Raw genomic sequence first — 21,753 nt, forward strand, 5'->3', positions numbered from 1 at the left:
TCAGGGATTGGGGCATGGCAGCCAATCAACAAGAGGCTTGCAGTTCAGCCCAATGAGACAAAGCTCTTGGTTGATTGGCTGCTGCTGCTGCCTCAATACTTGAAGCATGAGACCTTTTTTACCACCAGAGTCCTGCTGGCCCCAAGCTGAAGTCCTTTACTCAGAAGCTGGTGAAAAGTTCACATTCTTACAGCTTTGCCATCATCTGAATTAAACACTTTAGCTTCTCTGCCAGTGGGTTAGCCTCTTCTGGAGATCTTCAAAAAGTAAGTAATCCATGGGAAATGGGATGGAAAGAAGTAAGTGGAATCTGGGACACTAGCAAAGCAGGGCCAGTCTGTGGGGACCTGGCGGGGCAGAATGGGAGGTGGAAGCAATTGTGGGGACCTCAGGGGAGCATGAGGTATCTCAGTGGATTGGATGGCCTGCTGCAGCACTAGGCCCCATATACTCTTCCCCACTCTGAGATACCTCATGTGCAATTGATGACCTGCACATTTGGTTAACAAAGGCATTGGGGAAAGCAGGGAATGATAACGTTCATTTAACATGATTCAATCAAATGAATCGAGTTGCAAATGTAATTGGCAGGCTCTATTACTTTCATAACTCGAGGATTACCTGTATGAGAGTGAGGGAGAGCACTTGGCCACCACAGGTGCCCACCCAACAAGTCCCATGCCATGCCCATCATGTCCACACACCCCGAGCATGCCCCACCTCCGGCCCTCTGAGGTCGAATACAACCCTGAGGTGGCCCTCAATTAAATCAAGTTTGACACCCCTGGTTTAAAGCATTCAGGTTTAAATTAAATGAAATCTGAATTTTCAACAAGTTAAAATACTTCTGTTAATATTTAATTTATTCATAAAAATAGTGTACTAATTAAAATGTGACCATTATATATTCATATTCTACCACTTACCATGTAGAAGTAGGATAAGCAACAGCAAATGGTCCAGAAAACAGATCCAGTTTTCACTGACTTCACCTAAGAAAGTTGTCTAAGTCTTAATTATAACAGAAAAGACAAATCATGCAAATATAAAATATCCTATGAGTGTTTTTTAGAATTTACCATTTTTCTAGATCAGAAAAAGATCTTATAAAATCATGCAACAAAAATATTTGAACTGTATCTTGAAGACATGTATTCATTCATTTTATTTTGAAAGGAAAAGCAAATGGCAGTAGAAAAGTTTTATTAGCTACAGTTGCAAGAAAAAGTATGTGAACCCCTTGGGATTATGTGGAGTTTTGCATGAATTGGTCATAAAATGTGCTCTGAACTTCATCTAAGTCACAACAATAGAAAAACATAGTCTGCTTAAAATAATACTACACAAACATTAGATGTTGCCATGGTTTAATTGAACATAACATGTAAACATTCACAGTGCAGGGAGGAAAAAGTATGTGAGCCCCTAGACTAATAACTTCTCCAAGAGCTAATTGGAGCCAGGAGTAAGCCAACCTTGACTCCAATCAGTGTGATGATATTGGATGTGTTGCTGACAGCTGTCCTGCCCTTTAAAAACACACCTGTTTTGGGTTTACTGGTTTCAAGAAGCACTGTCTGTGAACCATGCCTCGCAGAAAAGAGCTCTCAGAAGACCTACGATCAAGAATTGTTGACTTACATGAAGCTGGAAAGGGTTACAAAAGTATCTCCAAAAGTCTTGATGGTCATGTGACCACGATAAGACAGACTGTCTACAAATGGAGAAAGTTTAGCACTGTTGCTACTCTCCCTAGGCGTGGTCGTCCTGTAAAAATGACTGCAGGAGCACAGCACAGAATGCTTCATGAGGTAAAGAAGAATCCTAGAGTGTCAGCTAAAGACCTACAGAAATCTCTGGCACATGCTAACATTTTTGTTGACACATCTACAATAAGGAAAACATTAAACAAGAATGGAGTACATGGGAGGACACCACGGAGGAAGCCATTGCTGTCCCAAAAAACTTGTGTAGCACGTTTGAAGTTTGCAAAAGAGCACCTGGATGTTCCACAGCACTACTGGCAAAATATACTGTGGACAGATGAAACCAAAATTGAGTTGTTTGGGAAGAACACACAACACTATGTGTGGAGAAAAAAAGGCACAGCACACCAACATCAAAACCTTATCCCCACTGTAAAACATGGCGGAGGGAGCATCATGGTTTGAGGCTGCTTTGCTGCCTCAGGGCCTGGACGGATTGTTGTCATTGATGGGAAAATGAATTCCAGAGTTTATCAAGACATTTTGCAGGAAAATGTACGACCATCTGTCTGCCAATTGAAGCTCCGCAGAGGATAGGTGATGCAACAGGACAATGACCCAAAGCATATAAGTAATTCAACAAAAAAATGGCTTCAACAGCACAGAATACGCCTTCTGGAGTGGCCCAGTCAGAGTCCTGACCTCAACCCAATTGAAATGCTGTGGCATGACCTTAAGAGAGCGATTCACACCAGACATCCCAAGAATATTGCTACACTGAAACAGTTTTGTGAAGAGGAGTGGTCCAAAATTACTCCAGATTGTTGTGCAAGACTGATCTGCAACTACGGGAAACGTTTGGTTGAGGTTATTGCTGCCAAAGGAGGGTCAACCAGTTATTAAGTCCAAAGGTTCACATACTTTTTTCTCCCTGCGCTGTGAATGTTTATATGCTATGTTCAATTAAACCATGGCAACATCTAATGTTTGTGTAGTATTATTTTAAGCAGACTGTGTTTTTCTATTGTTGTGATTTAGATGAAGTTCAGAGCACATTTTATGACCAATTCATGCAAAACTCCATGTAATCCCAAGGGGTTCACATACTTTTTCTTGCAACTGTATATTTCAAATGACTATTAGAAGAAATTGAAACTATTGTGCATATTCAAATTTTAAGAAGAGCAAGCAGAATTTATATAATAGTACTTACCCACAAGTAATATGTGAACTGCAGTGCAAATATAGCTATCCCTTCATTGTCAAAAGATCCTGCAACTGAACGTGATATGTAACCTGGTACAATAGCAATAAAACAGGCAGCTAGAAGCCCTGCACCTTGGTTCCAGAGTTCTCTGGTAAGCAGGAAAGTAGAAATTGATGTAAGGCCGCTAAAAACTGGTGCAAGGAACACACATACATCTCTTATGTGGACAGTTATATTCAGCATATTCAAAATCCAATGTATAAGGCCAGCTGTCACCATCAGTCCTGGGTATACCTAGAAAAGTTTAGAAAAAAACAATTAATACCCCATTTCCCTGAAAATAAGACCTATCCCGAAAATAAGCCCTGGCATTTTTATGTGCCTAATATAAGTCCTATCCCCAAAATAAGCCCTACTTAAGTGCTTGCACAGCCAGCCACCCGCCCCTTCTGTCTGGTTGCCACCGACACGAAGTGATATGAGGTGGGTGGAGCTGCCCCCCACACCCCACACTTATATACCTCAGGGCTCTCACAACCAGGCCATCTATGCCCCAATACCTGCCTCGCAGCGGCAGCACCAGCACCCATGTGCAGCAGGAGCCCACATGTCCACTGACCCACCTGCTTGCTCACAGCTGCAGCAGAGGAGGCCAAGTGGTGTGCTGCAGCCATGAGGCAAGGAAGGTGTCAAGACGTGGGTGGTCTGGCTGCTGGGGCCCTGAGGTAAGCCGATGTGGGATGTGTGGGATAGCTCCACCCCCTCTGCCTTGTGGTGATGGCCCTGGCGTGCCACACAGCCTTCTGCCCCACCATGAGCAAGCAGAAGTGGGCCTGTGGTACATGGAGGAAAAAAATAAGACATCCAAAAGAAAATAAGACCAGGTTTTATTTTTGGAGAAACACTGGTATACTGTAATACACGCATACTCACAATTGACAATAAACAGGGAATTCTTCAAATAGTAAGAATACACACACACACAAATTTATTATTATTAAAACATGAAACTGCAAGTAATTTTATCAACCCATGTATAATTGAAATCAATCATCCTGTTTAGTACTATAGCAAAACAATCTGACCAAGACTCAATTTTTAAAAAGCAGTATTATTCTCAATATCAACAACATAAAGCATGCTAACTTTATGTCTACATTAAAGAAAATTGTCTATTAAGAAAAAATTTTCCCGTTTCTTCTATAGATATATTTAGAAGTTCAAATGGGCATAAGCTAAATTCTAGATAAAAGCATGCAGAAAAACCTAGCTGATTCAGCAGCAAAGAAAAGAGAAGGTTAAAGATCTATGGCAAGTTAGATATTTCAAATGGCTGATGAAAATACCTCTGAAATAAGAGGATCGCCCATTTACGCTCTGGATAGCTGCTCCTCATAAGCGAAATAGAGTAAATGAGTTTGTGATTGACTGAGAGCCTTTGGAGCCATGGGGATATCAATATCCCCTAAACTGCTGCTATGCAGCCTTTATGGACATATAATGGCAAAAACCTTACTTTCTGAAACACATTTGCATATTTTTTTATTTTGCAACTGAAGAGAGAAATTCCAAATGGCAGAGAGGAACAAAGATTTTTAGTGAGTTGTCTTCTTTTTGGAATTAAAAAAAATTTGCCTCCTTAAGCAATTTTAATTTAAAAGCAAAAAACTTACCATATTTTTCAATGTATAAGATGCATCTTTTTACCCTCAAAAAGGAGGTGAAAATCTGGGTGCGTCTTATACGCTGAATGTACCCCCGCCCACTCGCCAGCCTCCACCCTTCGGCCGTTTTAGGACTTTAAAGCACTTTCAGGCGGCAGGGAACCGAATGGAACAGGCGCCTGCCTGTTGTGGGCTGGCAAAGGCCTTCAGGTTGAGCCCCAATGCAGACCGGCCCCCAGCCCCAACCCCTCCAGTGCTCAGTTGGGCTTTGCTTCGGCACAGGCCAGTTCCATGGGTGCCTTCAGGCAACGCAGAGCTTACCTTCGGCCTTGGAGCCACAGCCTCAGCAGTTTGAGTGAGCCGAGGAGCCAGCCGGGCCGAGGATCTGGGGGAGGATGGCTCATGGGCCCTGCCGGGACACTCCTTTCCAGCAGCGGCGCCCTGAGAAGCCCTGGGCAGAGCCGCCCCGCCTTGAAGGAGCGCCGCCTGCCCGCTGTAGCCAGAGCGGAGCGCCCAGCATGCAGAAGGCGGCCTGGACCAAGAGCCCCAGGTAGGTCAGGGCAAAGGGCGGCCTCCAGTCCGGACACGCATCGCCCAGCGCTGCCACTCCCGAAGAGCCCTGCAGCTCAGTTCGATGCTGTCCACCTGGCCCAGGGGAGCCCGCACTCCCTTCCAGGTGGGCGGCAGGAGGGCCGGCCAGCCATGGGGACAGCTGCCCAAGGTCGGGCCGGATCCGCTCGGTGCCTCTGTCGCTGAGAAGGACCCACAGGGCAGGGGTCCCGGCTTTCTGGGGGCGGCTGTGCAGGCGCAGAGCTGGGCGGGGGGATTGAGTGACGCAAGAGCCATGCATCCCCTCCCCCCCTCGGTGCCTGGGATGGGGGGGCAGCAGGGCCCAGGAACTTCTCCATAAAGCGCCCGCTAAACTTTCTGCAAAAGGCCGTGGGGGGGGAGCAACTCTGCCCTGCCTCCCCGGGACTTTCGGGCTTGGCGGTGGACTGGTCTGGCCTGCAAGATGTTCTCTCGATTCCCCCCCCGACTGTCCCGAAGAAGGTTCTTCCTCAGGCTGTGCTCTGTTCCTCCCCCCATAGCATGCGAGGGGTCTCTTTGGGGGAAAGTGAGTAGTCCCTGCACCTCTCGCTTGCAGAAGGAGGAGGAGGGCGGCACCACCTTAAATGCTGGTAGGCAGAGGTAGAATACTTTTTTCCTTGTTTTCCTCCCCTAAAATTAAGGTGCGTCTTATACACCGAAAAATACGGCAACAAGATTATGATTCAAGAAAGCTTTAAATGGACAAACAAGACAGTAATTTTAGAAAACAAAGTATTTTTTAAATGAAAGTGCCTTTCAAAATCATAGCATAATTAGACAAAGAGACCAGACCTTTATGTGAATGATGATTGTTTTTTTATTAAAGAAAGTAGATAATTGATAGATTTCACAAAATAAGATGACAAGGATAATAGGAGCCAGGCTGTATGAATGTAACTACTGAGAGATAACTGAGACTAAGTATTAAAAATAGAGAAAAGACAAAAAGGAAAAGCATTTTACTTTATGGTAGTAATTGACACATTTTCACTTTCTCTTTTTCTTCTCTCTCACTCTCTACCTCTATCACTTCCTCATTTCTCCCTCTCTTTCTCCCCTATTCTCTTTCCCATTTCTCTCATTCTCTTCCTCATTTCTTTTTCCTCTCCCTTTTTTCTTTCTCTCCCTTCTCTCTCATTTGTTTCCCTCTCTTTTCCCTCTTTCTTTCTCTCCCTCCAGCTTTCTCATTTTTCTTTCCCTCTCCCCTTTCTTTCTCTCTCTCATTTGTTTATCTCTTTCCTCTCCCTCCATCATTTTCTTCCCTTTTCTCTCTCTCATCTCTCTTGTGCACACAAGCAGGATATCCTCCTGGGCCAGTATCATGGCAGCAGCAAGTCCTCCCGCTATCACCACTGCATGCTCAGGTGTGTTGCACAGGAGAGCTGGAGGTCTTCCCTGTGTGCATCCGGCAGCGGCAGCTGCTCCTCTCTGTTCCTCACCTCCCTGAGCTGACATGAAAGAGACCGCAGCTGGCGCTGAGCTGCCCATGAAAGATGCAGAATTGCAAAAAGCAGCCAGTTGCGGCCAATGCAGAGATAACGCTAGGGGGGCTTCAGCCATGCGGCTTGCGCCTTCTTGGGGTGGAGAACAGGTTGCGCAACTGGGTCAGGCCAGTGTCTTGGGGCAGAGAGCAGGTCGCACAACTGGGTTGGTAGGGAACTGCAGGAGAGGGGTCAAAGAGCCATATATGGCTCTAGAGCTGCAGTTTGTCGACAAGCACCATAGTGTTAGTTTATTGGCCCATTTCTTTCTTGCCAGGGTCTCCCAAAAGCTCAAGAAATGGTTCAATATTTTTGGATTGTTAGATACAAGTAGTCCTCAACTTTACAATAATTCACTTAGTGACCATTTGAAATTACAACAGCATTGAAAAAAGAGATTTATGACCATTTGCCACTCTTACCCCAATTATAGCATCCCCATACTCATGTGATGAACATTTGGATGCTTGGCAATTGGCATGTATTTATGACAGTTGCAGGGTCCTAGGATCATCTTTGTGTCTTTCTAACAAGCAAAAGCAAAAGCAAAATGGAGAAACCACATTCACCAATTTGACAACTGCAGTGATTCAGTTAATAACTGTGGCAAGAAAGGATGTAAAATGGGCAAAGGTCACTTAACTGTGTTGCTTAGCAATAGAAATTTTGAGCTCAATTCTAGTTGTAACTGGAGGACTACTGGTATAGAGGATTGGTCTATCTCATAACAGATAAAGGAAGTAAATTTACTTCCAAATTTTTAAGGACCCTCTTCCCATTAGTAAATATTAAAATACATGTCATTTGTCTATCATCTGGCTTCCAATAAAGAAGATGACTAGCTGATCTACTTTTCTAACCAAAGTATCCCCTTCCATTCCAACAGATAGAAAGAAGAATGAGTTGGAAGTAGTATTAGTCTTGAGACTCAGAGGGAAACAAGTTAACTATTTAATAAACTGGAAAGATAATCAGAGTTTGAAAGCTCATGGGAGGGAGTAAGAGATGTTCATGCGTCACAATTGGTAGGTTTTCACAACCAATACCCAAGCAAACTGCTAGGAAGTTATGGATCCTGCAAAGCTCAAGCACTGACCATGATGAGCAGAAGGAACTCATCTATGGGATTGAGGAAGCTTCAACTATACCAAGAGACTTAGTTGGGGGCAATGAATCAACTTCTCCTACAGCAGACACACAAAACATGAGTGGGGCAGATTGGTGGCAATGAGTTATTGGGAGAAGATGAGAAGGTGATGTAATGGAATGTATGAATGATCTTGGGAAGAGGAGAAGAGATGCTACCTAGGAAACAATCAAACAAGAGGGGCAGGAGCCCACAGTTACTTAAATGTCAGAGAAATAAACTTAGGAAGGACCTAGCCTTAATGGTTCAAACAGTCAAAAGTGAAAGCATTTGCCTTCAAAGTTACAAGATTCTACCTTACAATAAAGTAAAATTAGTTTATCTATTTATGTTTCCTGTCTGATTTCCTGTTGAATAGGTTCCTCACCAACCTAGCTGACAACTTTGTTGTCCAAAAGGTAGAGGAGGGAACTAGAGGGATAATCATACAGGACTTAATTCTTACAAACAGAGAAGAAGTGATAGAGGGAGTTTAAACTGCAGGAAACGGGTGAGAGTGACCATGTCATACTAGAATTCAACATAACGCAAACACAAGCAATAGAACATAATGATACCAGAATCCTATATTTTAAAAGAGCTAATTTTAACAAACTGAGAGAGAACTTGGGAAAGATTCCTTGGATGAAAATCCTAAAGGGGAAAACAACTCAAGAAGCTTGGGAAACTCTGAAAAATATGATCATAAAAGCCCAGTCCAGCACAATAACACTGAAAAAGAAAAACAAGAAATCCAAGAAGAAATCAGTATGTCTGCACAAAGCCATGACAAATTGCTGCACAAAGCCTCTGACAAATTGAAATACAAACAGACCAAGTACAAAAAATGGAAAGAGGGACATATAACTAAGGCAGAATATCAGCAGATAGCCGAATCTGCAAAGACAAAGTCAGGAAAGCAAAGGTTCAGAATGAACAAAGACTTGCAACAAGTCAAAGATAATAAAACTAGTTTCTTCCAACATATAAATAACAAGAAAAAAATTAAGGAAACAGTTGGTCCACTAAGGAGAGAAAGTGGCAAGGAAGTAATAAGCAGCAGAGAGAAAGCAGAGCTGCTTAACTCATTCTTTGCATCAGTCTTCACGCAAAAAGAAACTATAATCCAATCTACCAAAAACATAACTGTAAAAGACAGACCAGAAATAAAGATTAAAATAAGCCAAAAAAAATGGTAAGAGAACACCTATCTGATCTTAATGAATACAAATCACCGGGACCTGATGAATTACATCCCAGAGTTCTAAAGGAGCTGGCAGATGTCATCTCGGAATCACTGTACTACATCTTTCAAAATTCCTGGAGCACCAGGGAATTACCAGAGGACTGGAAAAGAGCTGATATGGTTCTCATCTTCCAAACAAAAAAAAAAAGGAAAAAAAAAAAAAAGGAAAAAAAAAAAAAAAAAGAAAAAACAGACCCAGGAAACTACAGACCAATTAGCCTAACATCAATACCCAGGAAGATACTGAAAAAGATCAAAAAATAGATCTTTGAACATCTAGAAACAAGTAAAGTAATAGCTAGAAGTCAGCACAGGTTTGTTAAAAACAGATCATGCCAAACCAATCTTATTTCATTCTTCAACATAGTGACTAGATTAGTAGACTAGCAAAATACTATTGACATATTTAAACTTCAGCAAAGCATTCGACAAAGTAGACCACAACCTAGCCTGGTTGCCCCAAAATAAGGCATCCCCTGATAATAAGCCCAATTGGGCTTTTGAGCACATGGCAATAAGGCCAAGCGCTTATTTCAGGGTTCAAAAAAATATAAAACAAGATCTTATTTTCGGGGAAACACGGTACTTCTTGGTAAAGTAGAAAAGGGGTGTTGTTCCTACTTGAGATGCACCTTCTCGTTGGGTGGAGACAGCAGCCAGCCATAGGCATGGGTTGTACTCGTCTGTTCAGATTGATGGACTGAGTCAGAGGGAATATTGGCTCAACTCAGAGCGCACCGCTCAACCACCAAGCAGTCATCCGGAGCCATTGAGGATTTGGGTGGAGTACTGCCCCCTGACTGAGAGAGTCTGCCCTCTGGGGAATCTGCCAGGCCGGAGCCACTGACAATGACATGAGGTCTGCAAACCACGGCCTCCTCGGCCAATGAGGAGCCAGAAGTATGAGTTCCGCCCATTCCTGTAACAACTTGCGTACCACCTTCAGGAGGAGGGAAATCGGAGGAAAGGCGTAGAGGAGACCATGTGGCTATGGAGACTGAAGGGCATCGATGGCTTCTGCCTGAGGAGTAGGGAATCGTGCGTAGAAACACGGAAGCTGAGCATTTTCCTGTGTCGCGAACAAATCGACCTCCAGGGTGCCAAAATGGGCCGTCAGTTCCTGAAAATTGCGGGATGCAGGTGCCACTCCCGTGGTCGATGTCCTGCTGCCTGCACATTGGCCACCCTGGAGATATGCTCTGCCTTCAAGGAGCAAAGGTGATGTTCTGCCCAAAGCCCCAACTTCTTGGCCTCTAACATCAGGGACTTGGACCCCCAGTTGGTTGATGTGCGCCTTCGCCACCATGTGGTCCGTGAGTATGAGAACGTGAGAGCTGGACAGTAGATGCAGGAAAGCGCGAAGGGCGAGAAATATCGCCCGCAACTCCAGGAAATTGATGTTCCGTCAAGTCTCACTGACACTCCATCTGCCCTGTGCCACTTGCCCCTGACAATGTGCCCCCCAGCCGGAAAGGCTGGCGTCCGTTGTTAGCACAAACTTCTAGGGCTCATAGAAGTGGCAACCTTTAATGATGGCCGGGGAGCGCCACCACCTGAGGGATCTGATCACATCCCTGGGAACGGGAACCTTGTGTGATGACGAGCCTCTGCCAGCCTTCTGAAATGATAAAAGGAACCATTGGAGGTCTCTTGAGTGTAATCGGGCGCAGGGAACAATGGAAATGGCCAAAATCATTTTCCCCAGCAGCTGGAAAAGTAGGAAAGGAGATGCCTTCCTGCATCCCTCCACCCTGGCTACCAGGGCCACTAAGCTATCCTGACGCTCCTGGGATAAATAAACTTTGCCCTCGACAGAGTCAATCAGTGGCCCTAAATGGAGTAGACGGGTGGAAGGAGTCAGATGACTCGTCTCCACATTAATGGAGAATCCATGGGCTGCAAGGGCCTGACGGGTTAATTGTAGATTCCTGAGAGTCTGCTGAGTGGAAGAAGACAAAATTAAAATGTTGTCCAGGTAACACTGAAGACGAATAGATTTAGCCCTGAGTGAGGCAGCCAACGATGCTAAAATCTTGGTAAACACCGGGGGGCGGAGGAGAGCCCGACGGGCAAAGCCGATACTGATAATGGGCCCCCGCATAAAAGAATCTAAGGAACTTCCTATGGGAAGGAAAGATAGGGGTATGAAGATAGACTTCAGTAAGGTCAATAGAAGAGAGGAGGTTGCCCTTCCTAATACCATCTAAGATGGAGTGCAAAGACTGCATTTTGAACCGGCAGTATACCACATAACGGTTCAGGCGTTTAAGGTCCAGAATAGGTCTTCACTCCCCCTAAGAAGTTGGAACAAGGAAGACATGAGAATAGAAACCTTGCCCCACTTGATCTTCAGGTACCGTTTGGATAGCCTTGATTGATAGATGATGCTGTACCGCCGAATCCATAAGGACTCGTTTATCACTGTTATGAGAAAGCGGACAGCGTACAAAAAATCTCGGGTGGGGGGAAGAATTCAATGGCCAATCCCGATCTTATGGTGGCCTGGACCCATCTATCAGAAATAGTTCTCTCCCAAAGGTTGGCAAAGAGGGCCAATCGACCGCCAATGGGAGGACTAGAAATGCAGCTAGCGACGGCGTCGGAGCGAACAGCCTCCTCCCCCTCGAAAGGGTTGTTTACTCAAAAAGGGTCTACCTCTGGAAGACCTATCCTAAATTCCTTGCTGCCTGAGAGAAAAACCTCCCGTAAAATGGGATGAACTACCCCGCCTTCCATACCTCCAGACTGAGGACGATAGGGATATAGGAGAAAATGGGAGTTCCCCCTACAACGTGCTGTTGGTAAGACCTTCCGCTTATCTTTGGTCTCAATAAGAAAGGAATCTAGCAGATCCCCGAATAATTTGGCTCCCGTAAAGAGAACAGATGCCAAACACCATTTGTGCTGAGCATCTGCCTGCCAATAACAGAGCCAGACTAAACGGCGTGCCGTAATTGAAGAGGCAAGGGACTTGGAGGCAAAGCGGGCAGCATCGAGGGTGGCATCCGCCGAGAATTGAATCGCCGCAATAATCTTGTTCAGATCCTGCTTTATTCTTATGTCGTCCGGCGAGAGCTTCTCTTGCAACTGGCGCAACCACAACGTCATACGGTTGAAGAATGAACGTACTGCTCATGCTGCTCCCTGATGAGCTCGTTGCAAGACCTGGTCTGACCGATGCTCCTCCGGACGGAGTCCTTCATCTGGATCCCCGGAAACCGAAGCATTGAGCAGCAAAGTGGCCACTAGCGTATCCACAGCCGGAACTTGGAGGATAGAAGCCAAGTTTAATGTCGGGAGCGACATTAAAATACTTCCGGTCCATAGCTGTAGGAGCCGGAGCGGATCCCGGAGTGGCCCACTGCTTCCAAATGACATCGAGGAACAACGGAGGAGTGGGGATAGAGTTCACCGGTTTGGATGGTTCCGCAAAGAGGATGTAGCGCAGACTGCAAAGGAGGAGGAGCCGCGGTCGATACACCGAGCCAAGTTGAGCCGTGTTACAGCTTTGAACAACAAAGACTTAAATAATGCCTGAGGAAAGAGTCCAGTGAAGGCGGATTGCTCTGGAAAAAGACCCTCATCTTCAGACAAATCTGGCTCTGGAGACCCATCCTCACCCAGACATAATGGATGGGTCAGCTGGGAGCGAGTTGGGGAATCAGGGTCACCATCAGAAATGGAATCTTCTACGCAATCAGATGCATCCGACCGCACTGAAGCCCCTTTGCTTGAGGACCAGAAACGAGCCGACAAAGATAGCTGAACCGCAGCGTCCACCATATGCTGAAAGTTGTCAGGAAGCACCAAATGACAACCATGGTCACTGACAGGAGCAACTTTCTTGGAAGTTAGGGCAGTCGAAAATGGAGGAGCCGGGACTAAAGTGGAAGAAGGAATTGAGTCCGCTACCACCGAAGGCGCGGGAGGATTGGATGCCCCCCCTAAACAGGAAGTTTGAATAGATATTGGGCAATCTTGAAGCGATACCTGGTCTGGTGTTAAGGTCTCAGCGCTTGTCCTTGGCGCCTCTTGGGAGAGCCACTGTTGTTAGGTGGCTGCTGGCCTTGTCACAAAGTTTGTTTAAAACTTTATCCCTGCGTTGTTCGGCCCTCAAAGAGACAGAAGAATGACTTTAGACTGTATGGTGAGGCCATGAGACCTTGCTGCTAGGAGTTTTAGCTGAATGACCACTACTAGGTGTGGTCTTTGAAACAGTCCCTGAATTGGGGAGTAATTGCTCCTTGGCATTGGCTCTTCGGCTGTGCTTTGATTTTGATAAAGCCTTGGGCATTATCAAGGCTGGGCAGCTCAAATCTGAAATGAGAACTGATGAAACGGTCCAGAAATAAACACCACACAATCTTGTGAAGAAGGCAGATAAGGCCAAATTGGCTGGCAGGGCAGCAGCAGCAAACAAAATGGCCACCCGTAGGGCAACTGACAAAATGGCCACCGAAATGGCTGGGCAGGCTAAAGTGGCAAGCTAATTTGCCAAATGCTCAACAAATCAGTCCATTGGAGAGGGACCAACGTAAAGTTCTACAGAAGAACTCAAATTAAAAGAACCCCTTGCACAGGCACAGACCAAAGTCTGGAGGCCAGCAGACTAGCGACTTAGCACTGTCACTACAGCCAAAGAAGGCGGCAAGAGAGCGGGCGTCACAGGCAACAGCACTGGGAGCGCGAAGTTCTATGAAAGTTCGATTGCCCCTGTTAGCAATTAACATGAGCACAGACAGTTGAGGGAATTCAAAGCTCAATCCCAAGAGAATGGGTCGTAAGGGTTCAGTTCTTTGAAGCACAGCCAGCAGTCTGATGCTTTCGAAGTAACCCAAAATGGCAACCACCAACTCTATCTCGTCCTCGGGAGCGCGAAGCTCCACTCAATGCCTGTCAGCTGCACCTGAGTAAGGGCTGGAGCACGAAGCTCCGAAAACCCTCTGGCAAGTATGCCAATATACAAATTGCTCGACTCCAGCCATGAAGGAGCGAAAACCGGAACTTCCAAGCCAGCACAGTCACAAGTCGGGCCGTATCAAGGCACTGAAGGGCTGCCAGACTGAACAGGAGAGCATGAGACTCCTCGAACGACACCAGCCGGTGGGAGTGCGAAGCTCTGCTCAGCCCCATCAGAGCTCCACTCGGGAGCGCGAAACTCCACAATCAGATAACCGGAGTTGAGAGGATTTTAATGGGAAAGCTGGAACCGATGAGAGAATGGTAGCTGAAACTAGCTAAAAACAATAAGAGCCCAATCCACAAATGTGGAAGAGCCCAACTCACAAACGAAGGCAAACAAGTCCAGTCCAATGTTCAAGTCAAAGCTAAAGTCCAAATCCAAGATCAAACCGAGAAAAAACCAACTGTTAGGATATAATATAATAGTAGTATGTTAGGATATAATAATAGTAGTATGCCAGAGACACAGTCCCACAGACTGACGGACTGAGTCAAAAGCTGGGATCCTCTAGCAACAGGGGCAGGACTTAACTGCTATGACAGACTCAGTCCCATCAATCTGAACAGACGAGTACAACCCATGCCTATGCCTGGCTGCTGTCTCCACCCACAATGGAGAAAAGTGGGATAGCATCACCATCAGACAGTTTTGTAACTGGCTGACAAACCGTACTCAACGAGTAGTCCTTAATGGTACTATATATACATGGAGGGAAGTAAGCAGTGGGCTACCACAAGATTCCATCGTAGGCCCAGTACTCTTCAAAATCTTCATAAACAACTTAGATGAGGGAGGGCTAGGCATCTTGCGGGGCAGCCTAGGGGGCGGAGTCATCACCCTTGCAGAAAGTGAGGAGGGGAAAGAAGAGCCTGATGGAGCTGAAGCTGCAGAAGCGGAGACCGATGTTTACATCGGCCCACTGTAAAATAATGGGGAGGAAAGTGTCTTTCGGCAGCAGTGCAGTGGGCGTGTGGCAGGTGCTGCCGCCCGAAAACACTTTCATCCCCGATTCCAGAAATGGGGCGTGCAGAGGCAAAAAAAGAACATCATGGTTTTGGGTGGTTCCAGGTGGTGGAGATTGCGGCAACAGTGTTTTTGGGTGGCAATGCCTTGCTTTACGCCCCCTGTGCCTGCTTCGCCAACTGAGTCCCGACCTCCACGCTTCCCCAGGCTGCTTCCGGAATCAGGCTCCGACCAAGGCAACAAAGGCGCAAGGGGCTTGCTGGGAAGCCCGGCACCATGTTTATGAGATGGCAATGTCCAGGAGGATTGAAGTGCTGTGTCTCGGGCCTTGCTGTAAGAAAGTCAGGCTTTCAACACCTATGGCTATAGGTAGGAAGACGAGGGCGTCTCAAGAGTGGAGCCTTCGGTGCCAAATCCGTCTTCTGCCCCAATGAAAATCTTCCCCCACCCCACTCCATCCACTCTAGTTAAATGCGCGTAGGGTGATAGGGTTTGTTTTAAATGGATAAAAAGATCTGTGTTACTCATTATCAAAATCAGAGTGGAAGTGAGGATCCCTGCCGCGTGGAACTGCCAAAAAATGCAACATGCGGAGGCCAACAACATCTGAAGAATAGGGGCCGGCGGGTGGGCAGGGCTACATTCAGTGTATAACTCGCAGCCAAATTTTCACCCTCTTTTAGGGCAGAAAAAGGTGCATCTTATACTCTGAAAAGTACGGTAGTAACTATTTTAGTACTGTGAAAATGTTAAAATACCTTAACATTTTCAGTATAATTTTGTTAAGAAAGGAAAAGACTATTTTCAGATAACCAAATTTTTCACAAGGGTGAAGAAAGTATTATGCTTTGTTGTATTCTGTGTACAGGTTGTTATGAAATGGGGTTGAGGGGTACCCCGGACCGTGAACCAGCTCATGAGCAAACACACTGAGACTGAAATAATTCTGACAGAGGCGTCTTGTGTAAAAATATAATTTACTTTAAAACATTTAAAAAGCACTATGTCTTTAAGAAAGCACATTAAAAACAAAGTCTTATCTGGGTATGTGAAGCAAGGCTATCTCCCTAGATCCCTCTCCACAATACCGAAACAGTTCACAAGAGAATAAAGCTAGCATGAAGGTAAGCAGCTTCGGCGTCGATACATCATCAAGGCAATCAAATTGGGGGCAGCACAAACTTCACAGCTGAAAGTCACCTGAAGTAAAAACAGTTCAAACAGCAAACATTGCTTGAAGCTTGTGGGAGGAAAAAAGGTCCAGCAGCAGTCCCGATGACAGCTTGCGTGCTTCAAAACAGCAAAAGGCAAGCATCCGTGGGAGTTTCTCTGCAACGGCGTCTGGAGTCCTTATCTGCATTCTTCTCCCATCTGCGGCGTTGCACTAAGCTTCCTGCAGCAGCTGTGCATTTAGGCCTAAACCAGGAGTCTAGGCCCGAGTAGCAAGCAAAAGGTCCTTGTTTATATGGGGAGTTAACCTGCAATTAACTAGGGTGGGGAAGGCTTGCAGGTAATTGCCAACAGGATTGAAACCATACTGTTTGTGAGTAGGCAGGTAGCCACAGCAATCCTGGAAACACTCGTGACACAGGTTCTACCTTTAAAGGTTATGGAAACCTACAGAGATCAAGAATCTTCTTTATCTCGGACTTCCAGTTGGCACCGCAGGCTTCGTGGACGGTCTTCTTAGACCGCCAGCTCTGTGTCTTCGTAAAAGCCGCTTTGACAGCGTAAATCGGCTGTCTGGCGGCTGAAAAACCTCCCCTTTGGGAAAAGGAGAGGAGAGCTGGTGGGCGAGAGTAGAGCTCCCTGAAAGCCCTCTGGAATATTTCCAGAGGCTTGGAGGGTGAGAGCTCCCCAGTCAGCCCGCCAAGAAGCTCTGAAGCCGGGACGACTCTGTGAAAGCAGAGCGAGAAGCCGTGATCCGATCCTGCTGTCAAAAGTGAGTCTGATTGATCACAAGCGCAGGCAGAGCAGAAACAGGAGAACAAGCCTTAAAAGTACAGAGCTTAACTCTGAAGTTACTTTGTTTCAAACTGAATTTCATTGAGCTGGAGGCTGAAGATGGCGTCTTTGTTATGGTTTTGAAAGTGAAAGCCAGAAACGAAAGTGCTTATTGAGAACTTTGCGCTGGGAGAGTGGATTAGCTGCTTATTAACTGCTGGGAAGTGAGAGCTTGTGGAGAAAAAAACTATCTTGCCTGATAAATTAGAGACTATAGATTACAAACATTTTAAAGTTGTTTAAGGGACTTTGTGGCTTTGGAAAAAAAAAGAGAAAAAAAAAGATCTTTTTAAAAGGGGGAAAAAATGGCTTCTAAACAAATGAAACCAGGAGTTGTTAAAGGAGGGGGAGGTTCTCCAGTTGTGTCAGCGGTGACACAGAAAGCACAACTTCCGGATGATTCACAGAGTCAGGAGGCTGCTCTTAATGATTTTAAAGAATTTATGAAAGAAGCTATGAATAATCAAGCCACAGTAGTGAATAATTTAACAGTACTTGTGGAAGGGAAATTAAAGAAAGTTGAGGAGGATATAAGATCATTTAAAGAAGTGTTTGCAGAAAAACACGATGAAATAAGAGATGATATTGTTTATGCTGTATCAGGATTGTCAAAACTTGTTATCCAGCTTGATGGGAAAGTGGAAGAAATTAATGAAGCCAATTTAAATTTGGAAAGCAAAATGGGAGATGTAATGACCAAAACAGAGAAAGTGGATGATGAACTGGTAATGTTACAATACAGATCCATGGAATTTGCTTTGAGATTGAGAGGCCTGAAAGAAAACAGCAAAGAAAATTTAAAAGATATTTGTGTTGATGTTATTGCAGAGATAACTAAAGAAAGACCAGAAAATGTGGCAAGCCAAATTGATAAAATTTACAGGGTTAACTCCTGGCTAGCAAGAGAAAGACAGCTGCCAAGAGATGTGGTGATTTATTTTACAACCAGGAGGATCAGAAATGATATTTTACAAGCTTCCTACAAGAATAAAGTTCAGGTGGCTGGGCAAGAGGTGGTGGTTCTGAAAGAGATTCCTCCAAAGATGCTGAGAAGTAGAAAAGACTTTGGCTTTTTGGTAAATGAGTTGAGAAATCAACAAGTGGCATACAGATGGGACGTTCCAATTGGTCTAATAGTGACTTATAATGGAGAAAGATACCGGTTAAACACAGTCTGGAAGGCAAAAGATTTTTATGTACATGTTTTAAAGGCTGGATACCCACCCTCACTGGGGGAGGGGGGGGAGGAAGAAAATGGAGATGATACAACAAGAAAAAGATGGAAAGCAGATACAAACTTATGCGGAGGTTGCAGCTGGAGGAATTATCATGGAAAAAGTTTTGGATCTTGGGGGTTTACCCCCAACTTTGGAACTACCTAAGAAGGGTGAGCCGAAAGCACGACGACTGACCTGATCAACTTATAAACTTCAAGAACAACAATCAAAAAGGCAACAATCTCAAGATTTATCTCAAGAAGTTCAAAAAACAGAAGCAGTGGGGGGGGGCTAGGCCGAAGAGTAAGGTGGAGGAGGAGCTTCAGCTGATGCTCATACGGCTTCGAAAGGCTAAAGATGGCAACTAAATTCCTATCTTGGAATGTCAATGGCCTAAATTCACCACAAAAAAGAAAGTATTTCACTACGTGAAACAATTTAACAATGATGTTATTTGTCTGCAAGAAACACATATTAGATTATTAGACCAAAAATATTTGATCAATTCAAGATTAAGTATACATTTTGTGGCATCAGCGCCAGAGAAGAAAAATGGGCTAGTCATATATGTAAGGAAAGGATTATCAGCTAATTTAATTGAGGCAGATGATCAAGGAAGATATATTGCAATTGAATTATTAACACAGACTGGAAAAATGCTTTTAATTGGAATATATGCCCCTAATCAGCAACAAGACAAGTTTTATAAATTTTTACATACTAAAATAATACAATGGGATTATAAATCTTTTATATTAATGGGTGATTGGAATGGAGTAATAGACACACAGAAAGATAAAAAAAGTTTATCAAAGATCTCAACACGTGCAAAATTACCTAAATCTTTTTTTGATATGATGGAAGATATAGAACTGAGAGATATTTGGAGAGAACGTAACGTGGAGGAAAGAGACTTTACTTTTTTTTCTGATAGACATCAATCCTTCTCCAGGATTGATTTTATACTAACCACAAATGATTTTATTTCCAGGGTGAAGAAGACAAAGATATGTCCAATGGTCTGGGATGCTAGTAAGGCTTATATGAGGGGTATGTTAATACATATAAATAATAAATATAGACTAAAACAACAAAAGAAGCGGAAAGAGATAGAGGAAGAAATAAAAAAGAAAGAACAATTACTTATATTTAATCCAGGAGACAAGAAAGTAAAAGAAACAATAAATATACTACGAGGGCAATTTAATATGTTAATGGCTGATCATTTATTTATTTATTTTATTTATTTGTTTAAATTTCTATACCGCCCTTCTCCAATGTAGGACTCAGGGCGGTGAACAGCCAAAGTAAAAACAAGACATACATACAAAACATACAAAATCTAAAAACTGTTTAAAATAATTAAATAATTTTGGCCGTAATTAAAACATTCCAATTTAAAATCCATTTAAAATTTGACTCAAGCCAGCCCAGCTAGTTGAAATAAATGGGTTTTCAGGGCCCGACGAAAAATCCGGAGGTCTGTTATTGTATGTAGCTCTGGGGGGAGGTTGTTCCAGAGGGCGGGCGCCGCCACAGAGAAGGCTCTCCCCCTGGGGGTCGCCAGCCGACATTGTCTGGCGGACGGCACCCTGAGGAGGCCCACTCTGTGGGAGCGTACTGGCCGGTGGGAGGCTATTGGTGGCAGAAGGCGGTCTCGTAAGTACTCCGGCCCTAAGCCATGGAGCGCTTTAAAGGTGGTCACCAACACCTTGAAGCGCACCCGGAAGACCACCGGGAGCCAGTGCAGCTCGCGCAGGAGAGGTATCACGTGGGAGCGTCTCGTCGCCCCCAAAATCCCCCGCGCGGCCGCGTTCTGGACCAGCTGGAGCCTCCGGGTGCACCCCAGGGGGAGCCCCATGTAGAGAGCGTTGCAGTAGTCCAGGCGGGAAGTGACGAGTGCCTGAGTGACTGTGCGTAGGGAGTCCCGATCTAGAAAGGGGCGCAACTGGCGTATCAGGCGGACCTGATAAAAAGCCCCCCTGGCCACGGCCGCCAAATGATCTTCTAACGACAGCCGTGCGTCCAGGAGGACGCCCAAGTTACGAGCCCTCTCCGTGGGGGCGAGTGATTCGTCCCCAATAGCCAGCGATGGCGTCAGCTGGCTATATCGGGACGCCGGAAGCCACAGCCACTCGGTCTTGGAGGGGTTGAGTTGGAGCCTGTTTCTCCCCATCCAGGCCCGCACGGCCTCCAGGCACTGGGACATCACTTTAAGGGCATCATTGGGGTGGCCTGGGGTGGAGATGTACAGCTGGGTGTCATCAGCGTACTGATGGAACTCCACCCCGAAGCCACGGATGATCTCACCCAGCGGCTTTACATAAATGTTGAACAGAAGGGGCGAGAGGACCGACCCTTGTGGCACCCCACAAGCAAGGTGCCTCGGGGTCGACCGCTGCCCCCCTGTCAACACAGATTGCGACCGGTCAGAGAGGTAGGAGGAGAACCACTGCAAAACGGTGCCTCCCACCCCCAACCCCGCCAACCAGTGGCAACTAGCTTACAATATGCTAAACATAATACATTTTGTAATTCCAATAAACCAGGTAGGTGGTTGGCCAACATGTTGAGGAAAAAACAGAAATCACGAGTCATTTGTAAGATAGAATTTAGAGGTAAGCAAGTTTACCAACAGAATATGATCAAAAAGGCTTTTTTAGAATTTTATACAAAGTTATATGCTAGTGACTCAATGCAGGTTATAGATATAGATAGATACTTAAAGGAAGGGAATATTCCTGAATTAACGTTGGAACAGAAGGAAGGATTGAATCAACCAATAACTTCTGAGATTATTGATGCAATTAAGCAATTAAAAATAGGGAAAGCTCCGAGAACAGATGGATTAACAGCTGTTTATTATAAGAATTTACAGGTTGAAATGGTAGAACTGCTTAGAGTTCTATTTTGTAAAATTCAATTAGGGGGAGGAATTCCCCTTCTTGGAGAACAGCTTTTGTTTCACTGATCCCGAAGGAAGATCAAAATTGTACTAAACCTGAAAATTTTAGGCCAATTTCACTTTTGAACACGGATTATAAAATTTTTGCTAAGATATTAGCGAATAGACTAATGCCAGTTATGCAGCAAACAATTCATAATGATCAGGCTTTATAAAAGGGAGGCAAATGAAATATAATGTTCCAATATAAGCTAAATTATAAGATACCCATATGGGCAAATCCCAGACATGCAATAGAAAATATAAGTATAGAGCAAAAAACAGAGGTGATTACTTATAAAGAGCTTCTTCTTTTGGAAAGGGGTAAGTTGCATCTGAAATCTTTAGATGAATTAAAAGAAGGAGGGATAATTTATACTTGGTTTCAGTATGGTCAGCTTCAAGCTAGATGGAGGGAGGATCAAAAAATTGGAGTTATGCAAAATGAGGAAAATCTGGTGAAACAGATTAGAAATCAAAGTCAGATGCATATTAAAAGGTTGTATAACGCTTTATTGGAAATAGATTCAGAAACGGAATTGGTTAAGGATTGTATGATAAAATGGGCACAAAACTTTCAGGAACCAGTGATAATGGAAACGTGGGAAAAGATTTGGGTCAGAAATGTTAAATTTACGCAAGCA

At 44.8% G+C, this 21,753-nt stretch overlaps 1 protein-coding gene across 1 annotated transcript in view; it reads right to left on the reverse strand.

Moving 5' to 3' along the window:
• The window catches only part of STT3B (STT3 oligosaccharyltransferase complex catalytic subunit B), a 90,857-nt gene that overhangs the window by 29,525 nt on the left and 39,579 nt on the right, over positions 1 to 21,753 (reverse strand). The window contains exons 3-4 of the mRNA XM_060685815.2: positions 2,920 to 3,207; positions 927 to 992 (exon numbers count right to left, since the gene is read on the reverse strand). Coding sequence (XP_060541798.1) covers positions 927 to 992; positions 2,920 to 3,207 — 354 coding nt within the window. The remainder of the gene's footprint in view (positions 1 to 926; positions 993 to 2,919; positions 3,208 to 21,753) is intronic.

The sequence above is a fragment of the Pantherophis guttatus genome, chromosome 4, assembly GCF_059756535.1.
Source record: "Pantherophis guttatus breed Tessera chromosome 4, ASM5975653v1, whole genome shotgun sequence".
NCBI classification, from domain to species: domain Eukaryota; kingdom Metazoa; phylum Chordata; class Lepidosauria; order Squamata; family Colubridae; genus Pantherophis; species Pantherophis guttatus.